The 17758-nt window shown below is 45.4% G+C and overlaps 1 protein-coding gene across 2 annotated transcripts in view; it reads right to left on the bottom strand.

Annotated features, from left to right (window-relative positions):
* The window catches only part of PPP1R16B (protein phosphatase 1 regulatory subunit 16B), a 62169-nt gene extending 50332 nt beyond the window's left edge, over nt 1-11837 (bottom strand). For both annotated transcript variants that reach the window (XM_021689163.1, XM_021689164.1), the window contains exon 1: nt 11588-11837. In XM_021689163.1, coding sequence (XP_021544838.1) covers nt 11588-11837 — 250 coding nt within the window. The remainder of the gene's footprint in view (nt 1-11587) is intronic.
* Nucleotides 11838-17758: the final 5921 nt, after the last annotated feature.

The raw sequence follows: 17758 nt of genomic DNA, 5'->3' as shown, positions 1-17758 counted from the left end.
CATGAAATTCTACTCTGATCCCTTACATGTTTTGTTATAATTTAATCCTCAGAGAGAAAACTTCTTCCAAGTTTATGTAGGACAGGAAGGCTCCTCTTTTTTTTATAGGAAACTCTTGCGATTGACCTCACATACCAACTACAAAAACAGTATAGTTAAATGCCTTTCAGTTGAACAACTATCCGTAATGGGTAATGATTGACTGGATACATTAATAAGGAGGAGGCCTCTGGGGTTGTGCCCTAGGCTCTGTCTTTGGCCAATGCCTATTCAACATTTTTATCAGGGATCTGGATAGGGTCCAAGACTGTGTTGTCTGATACGGGGCCTCTAGGCTAGGGGGAGCCAGATCAGGCTTTGGTGACTTAAGCAGGAGACTGCTTAAATGATTTTATACTAAATAAAATCAAAATTTCAGTTCCTTAGTCTCCTAGCCACATTTTAAAGGCCCAAGAGCCACATATGACTAGCAGCTACCATAATGGATAGTGCATTTCCATCATCAGAAAAAGTTCTACTGAACAACTCTGGAGTAGAAGGCAAGTGCCGATTGCATTTGTGAATGGCACGGAATAGAAGCTGGAGATTACTATTTCATCTGAGATGCACATATTTCATTATGGCCTGCCCATCATCCATTTTTCTTCCTTCTGGTAACCGCATCCCACTTGCCCTTGGGGCGGGTACGACATATCTCCAAGTGTCAGCCCATGTGTTTTGGGAGGAGCTGACTTCAGGGGTGGGCATATGCCTCAGATCAGATCAATCGTAGCATTGCATCCCTGCTCCAGCCCTTGTGATTGGCTCAGAGGTAGGCATCTGAGCCAATGAGATTCAATTCTGGGACTTGCTGAACCTGGAAGACTGTTGGAAAGAGAAATTATTCCTAATGAAGTTACTGAAAGTATAGAATATACACTTCAGGCTGCTAAGAGTGATCAGAGACAATTTTTGGTAGCCCCCTGGATCCACATGGGCTTCAGTTAGTTTGAGTTGGATTTCCTGTCACTGGTAACACAGAAATCTGTGTTATCATTCAAAGTCCAAATTATTTGAGCAGGTGGATAATGGGCTCAAATTCAACAAGATCAATTTAGGGTCTCGACTTCAGGGCCGAAAATCACCTGTGTGTCCAGGACGGCTTCTGGGGTGCCAGTGATGTTCTGTTTTTCAATCTGAGTGAGTACTGGTTACAGAGGCACCTGCGACATGTGAAAGTGGAACCCATTTTGCCCTTTTCTGTATGAAGAACATACTTCAACAGATAGTTTGTTTGGTTTTTTTAAATCACTTGCATAAGAACAGGATGGGGAAGATGTAAGTTCACTAACGGGACACCCACTTGGGGGTTTCGGTTTCTTATAAACTCCAGATGAGTCAACAGTGGTGGCCCAAAAAGCCAATGGAAATTTGGGCCATACTAACTGACAAACTCAACCAGAATGAGGAAGCTGACAGTTCCATTCACCCTAGGGGGAGCCAGATCAGGCTTTGGGAAAGTTGTTCGCGAATTTCAAAGTCACTTCTTATAAAAGTCAGCAAAAGGAACAGGAGTTGTTGGCCTAGAGAAACGAGGTGGGAGGATAGGTTATGGGCATGACAGCCTCACTGAAACACCGGAATGAACAGACGACCTTATCATCTGCAGATAATGTCATTCTCTATATGAAAACCCTGAAAGAGCCCACTGAAAAAATGAGACAGTAAAATGCCTTTCTACAAAATTAATAGATAAAAACTTAAAGCCTTCCTTTCACAAAATAAACAGGCCTTACATGATAAAAAACAAAATAAAATAAAACAAAAACAAAACAAAACAAAAAAACCCATAAGGACAACAACAACAAAAACCTTGTAGCTTTCCCAAAGGACTTAAAAGAATAGTTGCCCAGTAGAGACGTGTGCCATTTGCTTGCTTAGAAAAACTCATGACACAGATATCCATTGGCCCCAAATTAATTTTTTAAATTGTGGTAAAATATACAGAAGATAAGATTTATCATATTAACCACTTCTTACTGTACAGCTGAGTGGCATTAATTACATTCCCATTGTTGTGCAACCATCATCAGCATCCATCTCCAACTTTTTTCATCTTTCCAAACGGAAGCTCTATACCCATTAGACAATAACTTCCCTTTCTCCCCTCCCTCTGGTCCCTGGCTAAATTTGGGGAGGTTGTTTTGTTTTTTCATTTTTTTCACTTTTTTACGGCGGTAAAATATGCATAAAATTTACCATCTTAATCATTTTTAAGAGTACAGTTCAGTGGTATTATTATTATTATATATAATATATAATGCCTATATATTATATCACAATAATATTATGAATATTATATTCATAATGCCGTGTGCTGTGCGACCGTCATAGCCATCCATCTCCAGAATTCCTCTCATCTTGTAAAACCAAAACTCTATACCCATTTATAATATTAATTAATTTTGGAGGAATCTATTTTTGAGCTCTGGAGGGAACACTTGACCAAAAGTTCTTATGTAACCAAGAACATAACCAAGAACATTTTGCAAAAGAAGAGCAATTTGAGGAAGGACTCGTTCTATCATACACTAAGCCACATTAGAAAGCTGGGATCAAAACCATGTGTAGTTGGCACAGAAACAGATCGTTGGAACACAATAAACAGCTTGGAAAGTTACCCTTTTTCACAGATGAGGCTCAGGAGGATGAGCATGGCATCGCAAACTCGTAGGGAAGGGAAGGAAGCTGGACAATTGGAAATGCTTTGGAAACAAAATGGAGATAGACAGATTTTCATTGACTACTTTACACTAAAGTGAATTCCAGAAAAATTACATGTTTACTTTATTTACATAAGGCCACAAAAATCTAGAAGAGCATGGAGGCTAATATACATCACTGGATGAGGCAACGCTTTAGAGCAAGAGTGAGCAAAATTTTTCTGTATAGGGCGAGAGTAAATATTCTCATCTTTACAAGTTATATGGTCTCTGTGGCAACTACCTAACCCTGTCGCTGCAGTGGGAAGGTTAGATAATATGTAAATGGCTAGGTGTGGCTGTATTCCAATAAAACTTTATTTACAAAAACAGATGGTGGCAAGATTTGGCCTTCAAGCCATAGTTTTAGAGGGATAAAAGCCCTGTTTTTGAGGGATAAAAGCAAAGAACAAAATAATGAAGGGGGGGGAAGTGAATATCATTAGATTTAACTACATGAAAATGATCTATAAACAAAATGGTAAAGCAAACACACACATACATACATGCGCACGCGCACACACACACACATACACAGAGTCTGTGGAAAGCATGTGCACCGTACATTACAACAACCCACATCCTCCCCTCCATTTTCATGCTCTCTCTCTCTCTCCTCCTCCGTTTCTCTCCTCTGTCACAAACATGACTCAATCATTGAAGTCAATAAGAAAAAGCAACTAGTAGAAAAAATGGACCCAAAAAATAGACAACTCAGAGAAATAAAGAAGCGAATGCCCAGGAAGATTATGAATAGGTATTCAACCTTAAACTTCTCCGTTACATGTGAATTAAGACAACAGGACTATCTCCCATATATTGAATCTATCAGCAACTTTATGCTTTCTGTGGCATCCAGCAGTGTCAATGAGCAAGGCAGAGGTGAGGCAGGCCAGCACACAGGCTGGGGGGCGTTGCAAACTGACCAAATAAGCAATTTCTACCAAAGCCTTGTAGATGTTTATATCTCAAAACTATGAGCCTCAAGGAATCTACCCAAAGTAAACGATCAAACCTGTGACCAAATACTTTAATACAGTGATAATCACCACCACCAGCATAATTTATAGTAGCAAAAATTGGAAACAACCTGAAAATCCAATCATAGGGGAGTGGTTATGTAAATTATGGTACATTCAGACAGAGAACTAGGAGGTCATCATTAACAATCTCTTTTGCAAAGATTATATTAATACAATGTAAAACTGTCCACCTCTAAGCCACATCTGGCTCAGCAGATGGACCTTTCTTCTAAAAATGGCTCCCTCCCTAGGGTTCTGAGATGCCACACCGCCCTAGTTGTCTTTCTTCCACCCTGGCAGGTGATTATTGGTCTCCTTTGTTCTCTTCTTCTTGGCTCAACATGGAGCTACCAAGGTATCCCAGGGTTTCTCTTGGTTTGTGTTCTTTGCTCGATCTACCTTGCTATTACTACAGGAGAGAAGCCATTAAGGTTCTTCCATGTTCTTAAATGAAGTGTTATCTCATTGTGGCTTTGATCTGCATTTCCCTAATGATTAATGATGTTGAGCATCTTTTCATATACCTGTTGGCCATCTGTCTGTCTTCTTTGGGAAAATGTCTATTCAGGTATTCTGCCCATTTTTAATTGGATTATTTGTTTTTTTTTGTTATTGAGTTGTATGAGTTCCTTATATCTTTTGGATATTAACCCCCTATCTGAGATATAGTTTGCAAATACTTTCTCCTATTCTGTAGTTTGCTTCTTCTTTTGCTGACCATTCTTTTTGCTGTGCAGAAGCTTTTGGGTTTGATACAGGCCCACCTGTTAATTTTTTCCTTTTGTTGCTTGTATTTTTGGTGTAATAGCCAAAAAAAAAATGTGAGCTAGTATTTTCTAACAGATAATACATTACCTTAAAAAAAAAGAAAAGAAAGTAGACATGGGTAAAAGAACCTTTCAAAATGCAAGACCACCAATGGATTTTAATGTAACAAAGTAAGAAAAGCAAAAAATTGATATGGTTTCAAATTCCACATTGAGACTAACCTTCAAGAAGCTACCACCTGTTGAATTTGGTTGCAATATCAAAGAATATCCACAATGATCTGAAAAAGCAATTAAAATATTCCTCTCTTTTCCAATGACATATCTGTGTGAGGTAAGATTTTCTTCATTTACTTTAACCAATATAACATATCACAACATATTGAATGCAGAAGCAGATAAGAGAATCCAGCTATCTTCTTTTAAGCAAAGTATAAAACAAGGCTACTCTATATTTTTTTTGTCTTGAAAAATATTAGTATTTTTCATAAAAATATTTATGTTCACGTGTGGTAGTTCTAGAACATGTCCACAAATTCTCCTCGCTTCAAGAGGTGGAGCCTAATTCTTCTCCCCGTGAGTGTGAGCTAGACTTTGTGAATCGTTTCTAATGAATAGAATATGGCAGAAGTAATGATATATGACTTAAAAGTCTAGGTCATAAAAGGCAGTGTGGTTTCCTCCTTACTCGATCTCTTGGATCACTCACTCTGAAGAAAGCCAGCCAGCATGTTCAGAAGACACTCAAGTGGCCCCATGAAGAGGCTCATATGGCAAGAATCTGAGGCCTCCTGCCAAGAGCCATGTGAGTGTGCCATCTTGGAGGCAGATTCTCCAGCCCCATTAAATCGTGAGGTAATTGCAACCTTATGAGAGATCCTGAGCTAGAACCACCCAGGCCATGTTGCCCCTGGATTCTTGATCCACAGAAACTGTGTGAAACAGGAAACGTTTATTGTTTTAAGCTGCTAAATTTTGAGCTCCTCTGCTATGCAGCAATAGATAACTAGTACAACAGATAATGGCTTTATTTTTATGTTTTAAGGAGTAGATATTTTTTAATTCCGCAGTCTTAATTTCTAATATGATAAATATCAATACAGAACCCAGTGAAACAAAAGCTCTTGAGAGTTCTCAGTTTTGAACCATATAAAGGGGTCTTGAGACCAAAAAGGTTGAGGACTAACACCCTAAGCTCTTTGGAAACTACCCCTTTATTAAACTTTTCTCCATTTCTTCCCTATCAGGACCCTGAGTAATAGAACAATACCAAAACATTATCAGTAGTTGTTGCTGTTCACTTTGGGTGTATCTGTGATTTTTTTTCTTAATGTTTTTTTCCTGCACTCTAACAAGGATGAATGATTTTTCTAACTAAGAGAAAAGAAACTTCCCTTTTCAAAATCACCAGACGTGAAAGTCAGACCTATGTTTCCTTTGGATGAGTCGACAGTTTAAGCATGACGTACAGAGCCCGGGTGTGCCCCGGTACACCTCCCAGCGAGGGAGCCGTCTGCGGGGCGCGTGGTGGGTGAGGGTCTGGTGGCCACCGCCCCCACCCCCACAGCCTCAGCCAGAATAGCTCTTTCACCCTTTTTACATATTGAGTTTCTGCATAATTTCACAGAAAGAAAAGTTTCCACTGCTGGAAAAAAAAAAAAAGTTTGAAAACCTTTACCGTGAGAATAACAGTTGAAGCGTTAAAATTAGGCTATAGAAGAATCACTCAAACTTTTTTGAGAATGTGAACAGTTTCCATAATGAAAACCCTGCACATTCGGAGAGAAGAACAGAAGCCCTGACAACTTAACAAATGTTGGGTGGTTTCAACAGAGGCTGGCTCATGTGGCCGTGGAAAGAGGTTACACCTCGGGATGAAGAGCTTATCCAGGGGACCCCCCCACCCCACCCCCCGTGCCAAGGGCCTAAGAGGCTGGCAGGAGCAGCAGGATCTTCAGGCCCCAAGAGACACAGATCAGAACCATAAGTGAGTGGCTCTCTCATCCAAAGCAGGAGGTGCCGGGTCCACCTGGCAGTTAAAAGCACAGGCTTCAGAGACATCAGATGTGGGTCTGAGTCCCAGGTCTGATGCCAAAAACCTATGAGATCTTTGGCAGGTGACATAGCCTCTCAGACTTTCGATGTTCTCATCTGTCAAATGAGGTTTGAGAATGCAAAATGGTGCATTTTGGAAAACAGGTTAGCAGCTTCCTAAATGTTAAACCCAAATTTGCCATGTGACCCAGCAATTCCAGTCCTAGGTAACCACCCAAGAGAAATAAAAACATAAGTGCAAACAAAGACTTACCACAAAAGGAAGCAATCCAAATGTGAATGGATAAACGAAATGCGGCATATCCATACAAAGGAATACTACAGGGCAATAAAAGAAATGAAATCCGGACACATGCCACAGCTTGAACCCACCTTGGGAACATAACTCTAAATGAAAGAAGCCAACCGCAAAAGATCACATATTGGATGAGTCCATGTAAGTGGAATGTTCCAGAAAAAGCAAGGGTATAGAGGCAGAATGCAGGTTAGTGGTTGCCTAGGGCTGGGGGGCAGGGGTGGGAATCAGGAGTGACTACAAATGGGCACAAAGTTTCTCTTGGGGGTGATGGAAAGTTCAAAAATTGGGTTGTGGTGATGGGTGCGTAGCTCTGTAAATTTACTGAAAATCATTGAATCGCACACTTAAAATGGGCAAATTTTGTGATATGTCAATTAAACCTCAATAGAGCTATTTTTAAAAAATGAGATTTGACTCCCTCGCAGAGGGTCGTTACAAGGATTAACTGAGATAACTTTTGATACAAAGTAAGCACTCCGTAAATAACAGTAACAATGATAATCAGTGTATACACTAGTGTAGATTATGTAAGTGTAGACCACAGATGATGCAGAATAGCTACAATTTATAGCACTTAAATCTACTCCTTAGCATACCACTTCAACATCTGTAAACTCATTTTAACCCCACGACAACTTTCTGAGGCAGTTGTATTATATCCTCCTCATTTTCACAGATGGGGAAACTGAGGCCCCGAGAAGTTGAGTAAATTTGCTGATGTTGCACAGCTAGTACGCGGCAGAGCTGGGACGTGAATCCTGGAGAACTAGCTCCAGAGTCCATGCTCCTCTCCACGACACTGCACTGCCTCTCGGGAAACGTCAGCTGTGTCTGTTACTGCTCTAACTAGTGATGGGATGGGGTGCAGAAAAGGCTCACAGATTGCTCCCCAAGAAGGTCACTCAAGACCCAACCCCTAGGTTATAGGAATCAGGGGAAGGAGTGTTCCAGACAGAGGGAACTGCGTATGCAAAGGTGGGGAGGTATGAGAACGCAGGGCATACGGGAAGAAGCTGGAGTTGGAGATGGCTGGAGTACGGGGTGATGCTGGGCAGGGGGCACAAGAGGGTGGGGGTCACTTTTCAGAGAGCTGTCACATTTAGGGTCTTGTCTCATTCTTGTCACACCCCCTTGAGGACAAGGTTCAAAACTCCATTTTACATGAAGCGCCTGGGTGGCTCAGTCGTTGAGCGTCTGCCTTCGGCTCAGGTCATGATCCCAGGCAGGTCCAAGACCAAGGTGGGTCCCTGGTGCCCGGATGTTAGCCTGAAGACAATGCAGAGCCAGAGAAGGAAGTACAGTGAGTCCCTCTCCAGCGCTGCCTTTCTCTGGGTTGACTCACATTGCCCTGGCAGGTGGAGGAGGTTGACTCAGCCACTGCTGTGAGCTCAAGGGAGCGGGGGAGCTGACACCCCCATTCCCATCCCGCTGTGAGCTAACGCCCCTGCAGCCTCCCCCGCACCAGCTCCGCCAGCACACAGAAACCATCCCCACCAGCTGGGAGCAGCGGGCTCTGTCATGCTGCCAAGATGCTGAGCGTAGCCCGGCCAGATTGCCCGCTGACTGATGGAAGCTGCACACCCCAGCCCAAGCCCAGCCACCTGTGGACTGCAGGGGGACCTCTCACCCCACCCTACAGCTCCCCACAGCACACAGTGCTCCAGGCCTCCACCCTCACTTGGCTGCCCCAAGGCTAGGGACCAGCCGAAGGGGGCAGCACTTGACTCACTCAAATTTATTACACATACCCTTGCAACCAACTCTTCCATTTTCCCACATCTGTCCTTGATCAACATCTACCCTGTGTGCACAAAATGTTCACTTGGGCAAAAGCAAAACTACTGAAAAAACCTCCATGCCCTTCACTAAGGAACCAGTTCAAAACTTCTGCTGAATCCATACTACAGAATACTATGCAGTGATTAAAAAGAATACTACAGCTCTATTATTCCACGGTATTGGCATTGAAAACACCTCCAAGGTATCTTGTTGGGTGAAAAAAAAAAAAAAAAGAAAGAAAGCAAACTGCAGAATAATGTATCCAACATGTCATCACTTACGTAAAAACAAAAAAAAAAATTAAAAACCCCAACTAGACCCTGTTTCTCCAAGTGGACAAATACACAGGCAAATAAGAAAAATGCCTGGAAGGAAACACATGAAACTAACAGAGAGAAAGAAGGGTGGAGGGAGGGACTTTTTACTCTGTATGCTTCTGTGTTGATTTTTACAAGAAGAACGTGTTTGTGTATATTTGGGTTCTTAAAAACAAAGTGTGTTAAAATGGTCACCATCCTGGTGCAGCATTCAGGGTCACTTTTCAGAGAGCTGTCACATTTAGGGTCTTGTCTCATTCTTGTCACACCCCCTTGAGGACAAGGTTCAAAACTCCATTTTACATGGGGCGCCTGGGTGGCTCAGTCGTTAAGCGTCTGCCTTCGGCTCAGGTCATGATCTCAGGGTCCTGGGATCGAGCCCCGCATCGGGCTCCCTGCTCAGCTGGAGGCCTGCTTCTCCCTCTCCCGCTCCCCCTACTTGTGTTTCCTCTCTCACCGTCTCTCTGTCAAATAAAGAGATAAAATCTTTAAAACAAACAAACAAACAAACAAACAAACTCCATTTTACAGATTAAGAAGGTGGACCCAGAGCAGCGAAACAAGCTGCTCAAGGTCACACTCAAGGCCGAGGAGGCCTGCGGTCCTGGACCCAAGCCCGGCGCTCATTCTCACCAGTCTGTGTGGGAGGCCGGCTGGGTGTGGGGCCCACGCCGGGGCTGGGGAGGCGCCAACATTCTGGATCAGCTCTCAGCCAGCTCAGAGAGTCCCTTCAGGGAGGGGAACAGAGCTTTGTCAGGGAAGGAGGGAGGAAAAGATGAGTGGCAAAGAAGAGCTGATGAACCGCCACCCACGACACAAATTAGACATCACTGATGTGCCGCCCACTGAGCGGGATGGGTCTGCCACGTCACCCAGCACCTCATGTGGGAAGGAGCCTCACAGGGCCAGTCCCCCGAGCCCGACATTTCATGCCTCTGTCCCGGGGCTGCTCACCCCAGGCTCTCAGCTGCGCTCTTTCCAGCTGAGTAGTTCTGGGAATGCTTCTGCCCCGTCCCCAGAGCACTCTGTAACCAGGGCAGAAGGGGAACTGTGCTTCTCAGAGGGTGCTAGAACCTGAGGAGCAACGTGCATAAAACCCAACCCTCTAGTGCAGCAAGTGCCATCCCTCTCTCGATGACTGCGTTAGCACATGTCTGGAGGGTGTGCGCAGGCAGGAGGCCAGAGGGACCCAGGAAACACGGCTAGCGAGCCTCTCCGGGGACAGCCAGAAAGGCCTCCTATACCGGGAGGGGACTGGAGGCTGCTGAGGGGAACACAGGACACACACACAAACCTCAGCTGCGCGATGACCCCTCAGAGCATCCTCAGAGAAGAGAGCTTTGGTCGAATCATGGATCCTCCAATCACTGATATAACGGGAAACAAACCTACAAGGCCATGAGGCCAGTGACAAGACCTTGGATCCTGTGGTTCCTGGTCCCAGCTCTGCCACCTGGGTCAAGGTTCTGAACCTCTCTGGGTCTCAGTTTCCCCATCTGTAAAATGGGTGTTTATTATACCTGCCTCTGGGGTATCATGGTATCTGGATCAGGGGACATATAATAACATAATTAAATAAAATGTAACAAGTACCGGATATACATAATATCTGGAAACAGATTATATGAGTGTGTATTTGCATTTGTGTTTATTAGTTTGCTTTATAGAGTGAAAATGTCCTAGACAACATTGTGTATATTCCTCTGTTTCCAGAGTTTATGGACACTCTGCATATAAACAATTATATATATACCTGTGTATATAGATATATGATATTATACAAATGTTATATATATACAAATGTGTATATAAACATACATTCATTCTATAAATATAATGAAATAAAATATAGGAATCATGTAATAAAATAAAACATACTAATAACCACTCACAGAGTACGAGGGACCACACATATCCAATAACTTAGCGGTATTAGCTAATTTAATGCTCACAGCAAGCCCTTAAGGCGGATACTAGCGTTTATCCCCATTTTACAGAGGTGGAAACTAAGGTATAAGGAGCCCAAGTGACTTGCCTCCTTGCCAGAGTCACCCCGGGAATAACCGACAAAATCAGTTTGAGAAGCGAGGGCAGGCTAAGTGCAGGCCTGGGCTAGTAACCAGGCCCTACCCCACCCAGGGCCGCAGCCGAGGCCCAGTAAAACCCAACCGCATACGGAGCGTCCGGCGCGGGGGGCCTGGCTCAGAGGAGGGGCTTAAGAAATGCCAGATGCTCTGAGTAGTGAGCTCTTGGAGGAGCAAGACAAGATCCCATTTGTTCGCCACATCTAGAACAATCGTGCGCAAGAAGTGCGATGTTGGTGCACATTCGTGGGAGGGAAGGAAAATGAATGTGGTGTTCATGAGCCAAAGGCTAGAATTCTTATTTCCAAAAAAAAGAGTCGAAGATCAATTCAGAGCCCCACCTCGGAACATGCCCTTGCCAGGACACGCGGGCCCGCCCGCACCGGGGAGACTGGCCAGGCCCGGCCAGCACCCCTCCTCCGCGGCGCAGACCCCGGGGGGCCCAGCCCTCCCCCCCTACACACCCCCGCGCCGGGCGGGAGGCACCCGGGCCGCGCCGACCGACCGGGGGCAGAGGGGCCTACCTTCCTCGGCGTCGTTCCTCAGGGAGGCCTCCAGCAGGGCCACGCTGGCCTCGAAGGACACCTTCTTCCGCCGGCCGCCCGCGCTGCGCTTCCGCTCGTGCTTGCGCTTGCGGTGCTGCAGGTCCTGCTCGTACTGCGCCCACTTCTTCAGCTGCTGGGCCCGGCGCTTCTGGGCGGCGCGCAGCCGCTCCAGCGTGGGCACCTTCTCCAGCAGCTGCAGCTCCGTCAGCAGGTCCACGTGGCTGGCCATGGCCTTGGCGCCTCCCCACACCCTGGCGGGGGGCTAGCGCGGCGGGCTAGCGCGGGGCGCGGGGTGCCGGGGCGGCGCGGGGGCTCCTGCGGGGCTGGGGCCTCATGGTGGGGCCTGTGCGGGGAGAGAGACACAGAGGGACACGCTGGTCAGCCTCGAAATTCCCATCTGAGGGTGGTACTCGCCCCGTGTTCCAAACACTTGCTTTTTCTATTATATTCGTTTTCTTTTTCTTTTTTTTTTTAATTGAGATAGAATCGACCTGTAACCTTGTGTGAGCCTAAGGCATACGAAGTGTTGATCTGATACGTTTATCTATTGCAATATGATTACCACCGTAGCCTTTGCTAACACCTCCATCATGCCACAAAATTATTAATCGGGGGGTTTACATTGTTATTTCATATAAGGTTGTTATATTGTTATAACATATAAGGGGCTTGTTATATTATTATAACATATAAGGGCTTTATTGTTATTTTTAAAGGAATTAATGCCATATTTTAAATTTCCCAGTATTAATTTATTATGTGGTAAATATTGACAGATATCATCCACATAAACAAAAGCTATTGGGCATCCTTAATTTTAAGAGTGTAAAGGGGTCCTAAGACCAAAAAGTTTGGTAATTGCTGAACTACTGAGACCTAGAAAATCTTGGTTGAAGTTTTCTTCTTTAGATGACCTTAAAAGTTTTTTTAAAATCACATTTTTTGCTCTCATAGACTGCTGGACAACATGAAGTCAACCAAATTTCAGTCCGATGCTAACTGGTCCCTGTCTTCATTCAGCGCCGACCCTATGGACTCTCAGACACACGGGGAAAGGGTCTTGGAACAATCACTTGAGACTCTTTAGGCCTGTTTTCCCACCTGCAAAATACTGTCTCCACCTTCCAGAATTAATAGGAATCAAAAGAGCTGACCAAAAAAGTTATACACCTAATAACAGAGAGAAACAGCTTGCAGGGAAAAGAGCCAGATCATGTAAGCCCAGCTCATCTGGGACCTCACAGGCAAGGCTGGGGGAGAGTTGTGGGGTGCTGGGCAAGAGAAAGAAAAAGACTGGCACAGATCTGCATTTGGGTAATATGGAAATGCCTGCTGGTCCCCAGGGGTCAGGATAGCTCTGGGCTTCAAGAAGTGATTGCTGGGGCACCTGGGTGACTCAGTTGGTTAAGCGACTGCCTTCGGCTCAGGTCATGATCCTGGAGTCCCGGGATCAAGTCCCACGTCGGGCTCCCTGCTCAGCGAGGAGCCTGCTTCTCCCTCTGACCCTCTTCCCTCTCGTGCTCTCTGTCTCTCATTCTCTCTCTCAAATAAATAAATAAAATCTTTAAAAAAAAAAAAAAAGAAGTGATTGCTGATCTTCTGGGTTCCCCGCTTCACTCGCCGACTGCCCATCCTCCAGAGGCTAATGACCAGGATTCGGCGTAAGCCTGACCCCTGGGAGGTCAGATTGTGTCAGATTGTTCTTCAGGTCCCTCCCAGCTCTGAGACTGGAGGGCAGACAAGCAAATGGAGAAGGGGTTGGCTTGACCATGCTCAGAGGGCAAAGGTCCTCAGGGTCTGAGTGAACCCAACGTCAAAAGTAAACATAAGCCAAAGGCAAAACTCAGCAAAAAAACCCAAAAAAACAAAAAAACAAGCCAACTGCCTTTGGTTGCTTTTATTTTATTTTGTTGTGGATACCTTGTAATGCTTTTTTTTTTTTTTAAAGATTTTATTTATTTATATGACAGAGAGAGACAGCGAGAACAGGAACACAAGCAGGGGGAGTGGGAGAGGGAGAAGCAGGCTTCCCGCTGAGCAGGGAGCCCGATGTGGGACTCGATCCCAGGACCCTGGGATCATGACCTGAGCCGAAGGCAGACGCTTAACGACTGAGCCACCCAGGCGCCCCCTTGCAATGCTTTTTAAATGAATTAATTATACTTTTTATTTTGAGATCATTGTAGATTCACATGCAGTTGTAGCAAATAATATGCAACCTTTACCTAGTTTATCCCCATGATAAGGTCCTGCAAAACTGTACTCAGTAACATGACCAGGAACCTGATATTGATACAACCTATCAATCTATTCAGAATTCCCTGGTTTTACATGTACTCCTTTGTGTGTGTGGGTGTTTAGTTTAACACAATTTCATCATATGTGTAGGTTCGTGTGTCCACCACCACAGTCAAGATACAAACAGTTCCATCACATAAGGATTCCCTAGCCCCCCTCCCTCCAAGCACTCTTATCCTTCCCCTGGGCAATCAACTGATCCCCACCTCTAGAACTGTGTCACTTCAAAAATGTTATATAAATAGAACCAGATAGTAGGTAACCTTTTGGGATTGACTTTTTTACTCAGTTCATTCCCTTGAGATTCATCCAAATTGTTGTGTGTATCCATAGTCCATTCTCTTCAATGCCAAGTAGTATTCCATCGTGTGAATGTACCACAGTTTGCTTACTCACTGCAGAATGTCTGGGCTGTTTCCAGTTTGGGGCTATTACCTTCATGTGCAGGCTTCGTATGAATATAAGTTTTCACTTCTTTGGAGTAAATGCCCAAGAGCACAACTGCAGGATCGTTTGGTAATTATATGATTAGTTTTATAAAAAACTGTCAAACTCTGTTTCCTAGAGCGACTGTACCATTTTTCATTCCCATCAGCAATGTATGAGTGATCCAGTTTCTCTGCCAGCATTTGGTGGTATCACTGTTTTTGCATTTTAGCCATTTAGACAGATATTTTGGTTGCCTTTTTAAAAAGTAAGGAGTTCGAAAGAGTTGAATTCCCAACCACATCATATCATGACAGTCAGACCTCACTGGGAGCTACTGGATCACATATTTACTTCTCCCCACTTCCTCAAGTGATCTAACATCTAATGAACACCTGCTCTGTGACAAGCCCTGATTCAGAGATGGATCAGGGACTAGCTCTGCCTTCTAGGAAACCTCTGTCTGTCTGTCTGTCTGTCTATCAGTGTATCTACAAATTCTTTTTATCCTCTTGACAATCTAATGAGGTAGGTACTATCATCATCCCCATTTCCCAGAGAAGGAAACTGAGGCACAGAGAGATTAAGCAGTTTACCCAACATCATGTCATAGCTAGCAAATGGAAGGGCCAGTCTGCCTGAGGCAATGAGAAAAGCTCTCCAGAGTAGGGGACAACTGATTTGAATCTGAAATGATCAGTAGGAGTTTGCCAGATGAGAAGGACAGATATGGGCTGAGAGGGAGCTTGCCAATGTTCAAAGGCAGGCAGAGGGGCTGATCATCATGGAGGGAATTCTAGGAACCCACAAACGTGGCTTGAGGAGGATGGGGCTGCTCAGCCTAGAAAGAACAGAAGTCTTCGGGGCAGCAGGGAGCAGTATGTGACTAGGGGCCAGACTTAACCAGGAAGCCCCCAGGTCCACACCACGTTTGGCTGGTTTGTTGGTTGGGCCCTGGACCACACTGTGTTTTATAATATAGTAATGTATTGCTAACATTTAAAACTTGAAGTTTTAATATCCGAAATCAGATGTTCAGGTTTTCCTAGACCATCTCAGCACCTGGCCACGCCGGGCTCCTATGGTAACAATCTGCAGATATGGAGTAGGACTGTCCCGTTCAGGTGGGGACACTACCCCCCCCATTACCCCACCTAACCTCCTTCACTAATTGGCATCCTTGTTAGCTCCTGTGCTCACCTGAGTTTGCGAGCCCTGTCTTAGGCAGAACGAGACAGCATTCTCCAAATATCCAGAAAGAAAGAGAAGAGAGTCTATGTATCTCCCCACTGAAGAAAAGGCCCCGGGTGCAGGGGAGCAGTGCTGTGCACCAGAAAGACAGACACCCAGCCTCCAGAGCAGTCCAGCAAGCAAGTCAGCAAGGTGCTTGTGCTCTCAGGAGATGGCAGATTCTCTATCACGTGCCGGAGAACACCATTTCCACTTTTGCCAGATCGGCCTGAGTATTCTGTAAGATCGCTTTGGGCCCTAACATTCTGCATACAGTTACTCCTTTTTGCACTATTGAGTGTTTACTGATCACCTACGAAGTGGAGGTACCAAAACCCTGCCAAGACTAAAGAATAAGCATACCAATCACTTACCCTGTTAATTAAAGCCCTTAATCCTTTCTAAGGACCCACCCACCCATCATCTCAGCCAAGTGTTTCCCTAAGTGTGGAAAAAGAATCCACTCCAAGGGAATTTTCAAAAGTATGCAACAAGATTTCACATAACATGGACTTACAGAAAGCAAGTCATGTTCTTCACTTCTTTTTTCATCTATTGGACTTTCCCCAGAAGAAAGTGTCAGTTGGGTACTAATAGACTTTTAAACATCCATCCTTATAACCATGTCACTCTCCCTTGTAAACAAAGAGAAGGTGGGCCTCAGGCTCATAGCCTTGGGCAAGCAATGGCATCTGGGATAGAACGCAAACACATTGTTCTGTTTTCTGTGGATTAGTTTTCACGGTTACTGTTTACTTATGGCTGTGATATAAAATTTCGCTCTTAAAGAAATCTACTTCAGTGGAAAACTAGCAAGGTGGTAGCCAAAAAAATGAAATAATGATGGGATTTAATGTTGGCAAAAACTGTAAGTGATTGGCATTTGGGAAATCCACCTGGCTACTGATCCTCAATGACAATTTTATAAGAGAAACCCTCACATGAATTGACGATTTCATCTGACAAATATCTATCTGGCATCTAGCACATGCCAGGACTATGCTAAGGGCTAGGGGTACAGCAGGGCAGAAGACAGGCACAGTCCCTGATGATTGGATGGAAGACAAAACAGAGGCACGAGGGAGTGGGGAACATGCTCCAAGGAAACAGAGACTGAGCAGACCCTCAAGCCATGGGTCTGATTCCCAGGGCAGTACTCCCTCCCCGGGCCCCATGGTAGCAGGCCCCCCCCCCCAGGCAGACAGAAGGGACTCACTGCAATGCCCTCCTTGACTAGGGCAGTTTGCTCAGGAGGAAGGAATTAAGGGCAGTTGCCCAGCCCCCTGGAGCAAGGCGAGGACAATGCCTCCCAAGGGCCAGTAAAAGGGGCCAGAGCACATTTTCCTCTGACTCTGCTCTCCCTGCCAGCCCCCTCCTTCCTCACCCCTCTGGGTTCCCTGGAGCTGGGGCTCCAGGACAGCTCCCTCTTGACTGCTGGTTTTCAGGTGACCTAGTTTCCCCCAATAGACCCACACACCTCCTCCCACCCCTGTCCGAGAAAACCCTGCTTGGTCTAATTAAAGAATTGCCATCGTGCTGCTAACACAGCAGCTGGGCGGCCCCCAAGACAGGGCACCTGTCTGGGTGCTGGGGCAGCCCACAGAAGTCCTGCCTCCTAAGGGCTATGGCCTGGCCCCCTCTGAGACCCGGGCACACCTGTCCGCACTTCCAGAGGAAACCCGGGATGGTGTTAGGGACGCAGCCCCAACTGTCAGGACCTGGGAGAGCAACATCATCAACACTTATCTCGGAGTCTGAGTCAGGGGATCCCGAAGGGGGACCTCATGTAGAGGAAAACCAGCTCCGCGGAGAGATACTGAGCCCAGTGTTTTGTGGGAACATCCATACAGACCATCCCGCAGAGAACTGGGCACGTGGGGCCACGAGCCAGTGGCGCAGCCAGGCTGACGAGGCAGATGTGGAAATGGTCTGCAGAGGCCAGGTTGAGGTGAGATTATATCCAGGAAGTGTGTGTGATATGAGAAGAGAAATCAGAAGCAAGGGGGAACTAGGGCAGGGTACTTAATTTTCCCACAAGTGGCTGTATGAGGTCGGGCAGATGAAACAAAAGAGTCTGATTGTGGGCAGCGGGAAGTCTGAGGCCAAGCCACTTGACCTCAGTGGGGCAGGACAGGCATTTGGGGTGAGCCTTGATTCAGCGTCTGGTTCCTGTTGACAAAGTCTGAGCTTGATTCC

Source organism: Neomonachus schauinslandi, chromosome 10, assembly GCF_002201575.2.
Source record: "Neomonachus schauinslandi chromosome 10, ASM220157v2, whole genome shotgun sequence".
NCBI classification, from domain to species: Eukaryota; Metazoa; Chordata; class Mammalia; order Carnivora; family Phocidae; genus Neomonachus; species Neomonachus schauinslandi.
This window is presented reverse-complemented; position numbering and strand designations above follow the sequence as displayed.